The sequence below is a fragment of the Anomalospiza imberbis genome, chromosome 5, assembly GCF_031753505.1.
Source record: "Anomalospiza imberbis isolate Cuckoo-Finch-1a 21T00152 chromosome 5, ASM3175350v1, whole genome shotgun sequence".
In the NCBI taxonomy this organism is placed as follows: Eukaryota; Metazoa; Chordata; class Aves; order Passeriformes; family Viduidae; genus Anomalospiza; species Anomalospiza imberbis.
This window is the reverse complement of record NC_089685.1, coordinates 37,066,067-37,072,066: the sequence shown is the minus strand read 5'-3', so window position 1 is coordinate 37,072,066 and position 6,000 is coordinate 37,066,067. Positions and strand designations below refer to the sequence as shown.

At 44.1% G+C, this 6,000-nt stretch overlaps 1 protein-coding gene across 1 annotated transcript; it reads left to right on the top strand.

Moving 5' to 3' along the window:
* The first annotated feature begins 268 nt into the window (after positions 1–268).
* On the top strand, positions 269–5,273 carry CSRP2 (cysteine and glycine rich protein 2). Its single transcript, XM_068190269.1, has 5 exons — positions 269–425; positions 2,323–2,491; positions 3,479–3,611; positions 4,280–4,373; positions 4,972–5,273. Exons 1-5 carry the CDS (start codon positions 314–316, stop codon positions 5,046–5,048), a joined length of 585 nt encoding a protein of 194 aa, XP_068046370.1. The 5' UTR covers positions 269–313; the 3' UTR covers positions 5,049–5,273.
* The last annotated feature ends 727 nt before the right edge of the window (positions 5,274–6,000 follow it).

The window sequence follows — 6,000 nt, the reverse complement described above, 5'->3', positions numbered from 1 at the left end:
CTCTGTTCCCCTTGCCAGTTCGTCTGCTTTTACAAATAGCCGTAGAGAGCCTGCCTAAGCCTTTAAGTCTGGTCTGGCATCTGAAGAGCTGGGAAGTTGAACTGGTCCCAAAAATTTTTCACACAGTGGAAGGTTATGTTTTTAAGCAGTTGATGAAATTACAGGGTTGTGCTCTGATGCCACACAAGCTTCACAGATCTGTTTTAAAGGAGCCTGTAAGCCCAGCTGTCCTGGGGTCAGGGTGATGGAGGACACTGCATTTAATAAATGTCTCCCCTTTCCCCTCCAGCCTGGCTGGGCACACAGAACCACCATGCCGAACTGGGGAGGTGGCAACAAATGTGGTGCCTGTGGACGCACCGTCTACCACGCTGAGGAGGTGCAGTGTGATGGGAGGAGCTTCCACCGGTGCTGCTTCCTCTGCAGTAAGTATTCTCCTCCAAAATCTCTCCTGCCATAGCTGTGAGGTCACAGCAGCAAGGGGCTGGTCCACAGGAGGTGTCCCAGACACTGGGGATGGCAGTGGCCAGAGGTGACTTTGTCCATCATGATTCCTGCTTCCCCAAGTGCTTCCTGGGCTTGGCAGTCCTGAGGGAAGAGCTCACCTCCTGAAGAGGTTTTGTCATATCGGGGGTGGGGATGTATGTCTCAGAGCAAAGCACATCCATTTGCACTCTTGCCAGCCTTTTCTTCAGGAGTCCAAGGGATCCTGAGGCTGAAAACCTGGCTTAAGTGTTGTTCATGCAGAGGAGGAAGCCCAGTGGCAGAGCCTTGTTTGCACTGATCTGAGCTCAGCTGGGCTTCTCCCCATGGTCCTAGGGCTGGCAGAAGCTCAAGGAACAGTTATCAAACTGCTGCCCTGGAGTCCTGTGCAGACCAGGACAGCAGTACAGACGAGCACAGCGGACTTGTTGATGCTTTAGCACAGCCAAAAGCCTAAACTTTCTTGGCACGGAGGCCTGTGGTTTATTTCAGATGAAAGGAGTCCAAAGCATTATTTTCCAGTCCAACCAACAAGCCCAGTGAGGCATTGAAAATCTCTTTCTCTGCTGAAAATACCTCTGCTTAGATGAGGGGAACAAAGGGTCTCTGTGAATCGGAGGCTCCTGCTTTGCAAGCAGCCAGCCTCTCTGTCTGAATCAGAGAATTTTACCTTATTGCAAACATGAGGTACTGTTTTGCCCCACTTGTTGGTGATTAATACATACGGGCAGAGCTAGGGTTTAGCCTTCTTATATTGGCTGCAGTTACAGCTGGGCCTCTCAAACAAGTTTGCTGTTAAGTCCGCTGTCTAACCTTGGTGTGCTGTGCTGGCATTGAGAGCCTCGGCACACCTACACTCCTTTCCTTGAGCTCTACAGTGGACACAAAAACAAAGATTAGATGCCTTGGCTGCCTCATTTTCAGCCTTTTATGGGAGTTACTATTAAAAGAAACCTGGAACTTGCAGTCAAACAATGGCTCTAGTGTGTCTGAATACATGGTTTTCCTTAATGCACGCTTCTGCTGGGGTTAAAGTCTGTAGACTTAACAAACATGCATTAATTGATTTACTTACTGGATATCAGTGTCTTATAAAAAGAACCTTGGAACTAATGATTGCCATAAGCAAAAGTCATCCAGTGTTTTGCAGACATTAAAATCTTTAAACAAAAAATTCATGAAGGCGTTTCTTTTTTTCTCCCCAAATTCTTTTTCATGGGCATAATGCTGTTGCAGATGGAAAGAGCATACCATTTGGCTTACAAAAGGAGGTTTAAGAAGGAAATTGTTCTCCCTTCTACTGTAACCTTGAGTAGAGGACTTGCATTGTGCTGAAGGACAATTTAGGAATGCCAGAAAAGCACAGCCCCTCCAGTGACAGCTGTGAACCAGCCCCAGCTCTGCCCTGAAGCAGTACTAGGGAGGGGGGAAACCTTGAAAGATTGGGTTTTTTCCCAGCCCCACCCTGGTTAAAAGAGCAGGGCAGGGGCTCTTCTGTACTGATAGGCTTTTGCTTCATGCTGTATGGCATCTGTCAAGGGAATCTGTTGACTGCCCTCTCTGGGTTTCTGAGCAGCCTTGTTCATCAAACCACGGCAAGTTTCCAGGCTTTAAATGTCAGGGTCATGAAGAGGTGGGAGGGAATAGAGCCCTTTATGGGGCTAAGCATAATTCACGAATTCAAACAGCATCTCTAATCTCTGGTGGTCCCACTGCCTAATGGGAAGAATTTTGGACAGAGAAAACCATAACATCACTTCTCACTTGATTTTTGGCTTACTATGTGTGCTGATGGAAATAGTCCCTTAAGGCAGTTTAACTTTTTTTTTTTACCTCCAGTGGTCTGCCGGAAAAACTTGGACAGCACAACTGTAGCAATTCATGATGCTGAAGTTTACTGCAAATCTTGCTATGGGAAAAAGTATGGCCCAAAAGGTTATGGATATGGCCAAGGGGCAGGCACACTGAACATGGACAGGGGAGAGAGACTAGGCATCAAGCCTGAGAGGTGAGTGAACTGAGTTGGGGGGTGCATGGTCCTTGTCCTTCAGTACTATTTTCAGAGGAGCCTTTCAGGCTGGATTTTGTTTATGTTCATGTTTGGAATAGAAATGCTGCAAAATACCCCGGTCTAGTTGAATGCAGGGCATTGAACCTGCATTGCACAAAGCTCCCACTGGTGACTGTGTGAGTCGGAACAGTAGAGGCAGGAGTTAGTGCAAGCAGGGATACACTCATCTTATGAATGAGCCATAGGGGATTGGATTATGGAGCTGCTGATGGCATTGCATGAGCTCACAGAGGTGACTGTGGGTCTAACATTGCTCTCCTAAATAAGCTGGAAATGGCGATTTTCAACAGGCTCTTGCAGGGATGGATTTGAACAGCTGAGAATCTGGCGCTACAAGCAGAATGAATTTTTAACTAGCAAATTAAGAACCATTTGTGCTTAATTATAGCCAAAATCAAAAGTCACATTAAATAGTAAGCATTCCTAATCTGATTAAGTTATTGCTGTAAAGCAGAGCTGAGGTATGTCTCAAAACTTGCTTCATCCAAGTTCCCAAATTATTGCTTAACGTTTATATGATGTATGCTCTCCAGCCAGGTTCAGTGATTCATTCAGGTTCCTGATTATAATCAGTGGACAGGAACTTAAAAGAATTATTTGTAGTTTACTAGCTGAAAAATCTATGTTCTGATGGAGTTCAGCCCTTCTAGTTAAGTGAAAAGGGGAAGGGTCTTTAGGAAAATAGCCCTTACAGTAGCTTCTTTTTATCCTTTAAAGCAAGACCTTTCTCTTTTTGTTGTTGTGGCTTTGGTTTTCTCCCTGCCAAGCGTAATTGGATAGCCTTGCTGGTAACTTACTTCGCCAGTTTTGCAGCAGTACTGTATTCTGTACCATGTGCTGGATGCTGGTCTGTACATTTTGCTAAGTAGAGCAAGAGATCATTTAGTGAAACCATAGAGAAAACAAATGTCCTGTTTCTTTCAGCACACCTTCTCCGCACCGGCCCACCACAAATCCAAACCCTTCCAAGTTTGCTCAGAAGTTTGGAGGGACAGAGAAATGCTCTAGGTGTGGTGATTCTGTTTATGCAGCAGAGAAAGTAATAGGAGCTGGAAAGGTAAGGAACTGCATGTGCTGTTTTGTACCTGCTACATGGACTTTAAATTGAGCAAGGTGTGTTATGTCAGTCCCAGCAGGGAACCAACTGCAGGGCAGTTACCTTAAAATTGCATTTCTTTGCACTGGAAATAGTAAAATCAATCAACTTAATTGAAAAAAAAAGCACTTGAAATGCTGGGTGATGAGTGATCACCTTAGATTTTAGAGGTGAAGATTTAATATTGTCTCATGCTAGACACTTGAAGCAAATGACATAAGCCCCTCTCACCCAGAGGAGGAAACAATCTTGAAGTGTGCAACTTGTGAGAGAGGCTGAATGTTTCATCTAAAGGGGGATGGTTTCTGAAAATACCATGTTAAACTGCATGTCAGTCTGCCAGCTGTCTGACTCACTTGTTATGGAGAGCCAAGATGTGCTCTGAATTGATCACAGCAAGCCCAAACCTTTCATAATGCTGCTCTGAGCAGGATGCTGGGTGGAATCTGGGTCTTTGTGCTGTTCACAGAAACGCAGATGCTCTTGTCTGTTACTGGTGCACTTCAGCTAGTTTTCACTGCACCAGTCTCTAATCAATAGTGATGCAGATATCTCCAGGTAATGTGATATGCCCAATGCCAACTTGGGCATCCTGTGTATTAATACTATCTACTTTATTTTTTCTCTAGCCATGGCACAAGAACTGCTTCCGATGTGCCAAGTGTGGCAAAAGCCTAGAATCTACAACCCTAACTGAAAAAGAGGGAGAGATCTATTGTAAAGGTGAGAAAAGAAGTGAAGACCATTTATTTGTGGTTCAAGATGCCTTGCAAGGACAAATGGTCAATATATTGTTGATATAAGAAACTTTCAGGCTCATGTTCACATGGAAGTGCTCTGTAAGTCATAGGAATAGAGTAAAAAATGAAATAGATATTACTGAAGCTGCTGATGTAGTTGACATCTGCATCAAGTAAAACATCACATACTGAGCAATGCAGCAGCAGCCTTGCTCTGTGCCTCATCGGAGTAAGGAAACAAGGCAGTAAGTATCATGCTCTGCTTTCTTGAGTGGTTGTGGATATAAACTTGATCCACAGAGTGGTTTGATGACAACAAATGCCTTAACAGATACCAAGCCACAGACCCGACCTGTGAATTGCTCTTACAGAGTGGGCTGGGAGCTACACAGACTGAATGGTCCTGACTACTGAGTTCAGTCCTGTTAGTTATGCAGCTTAACAAAATATTTCCAAGTGTTGCTTCCCAGGGGCATATTCTAGTGACTAAGGAGAAGCCGCTGAGAGGCTTAGCCTAGACAGTGCTGTTCTTAATTAATGTGGCAGAAGACTCAGCTACTGCGTGTTCATCTTTCTCACAGGTTGTTATGCGAAGAACTTTGGCCCCAAGGGATTTGGGTATGGCCAGGGAGCAGGTGCCCTCGTTCACGCCCAGTGAGAGGGCTAAAAACACCTTCCAGCTCTGCTGAGATCATGCTAGAAGGAACGAGAATTTCCTAAATGTTACTAACTACTGTGAAACAGATAATAGTTACTGTAGTGTACCTTCAGCCAATGATTTTAAAAACAAATACACACACTGCTTTTTTCTTTACCTTGTGTATCACACTGTAACACTTTTAATACTGAGTATCAATTCAATAAAGCTTTGCTTGTTGATATACCCTAAATAAAGTATTGCCTACTTTGTCAGCAGTAAAAGTGAGGGGAGTGTTGCTGAGTCCTTCAGGGGTGGAAGAATGATGCTTTATAGAGTTGATGCACAGCTCTGCTGAAAGCTGGACATACACAGTCATGGCCTTCAGAGCTGAATAACTCTCCTCCAGTATCACACCATAATATATGCTTGTGCAAGGCAAAAAGCTGCTTGCTGCACAAAAGTATTAAGTCTTAATCTACTGCTCTGTACAGTGACATAGCTCTGCAAGTGTTAGATAAGGGATACCTGTGTGCTAAATGGCTGCCTGTCTCTGGCACAGAGTCTCTAGTAAATGAAAACCAAACCATAATATTCTGGGGGGCTGTGTGTGCTCTGGTATTGAGGTACTGTTATGCACAGAACTTATAGTGCAGGAATACTCCACCAAGACAGCTGCAGATTAAGAAGTCAGATTAAAATAACAAAGAACTTTGAAACTATTGTCTGGTTTGAGAAGCAAGCTGATACTTTTTTGGGATAAAAGAACCCTTCACAACGCATATAACTGGGACTGCTGCAATGAAACATTAAGCAAGTGTGTCAGCATGGTCTAAAGCAGTTGCAAGTAACATCTATGACCGTGGTCTGAGGCAATGAAGCAGTTCAAGCCAAAAGCCTAATTAGAAAAATATGTACTACTCAAAATAATACACAAAGAGCATTTTGTACAGGTTATAAAGGAACCATGTGG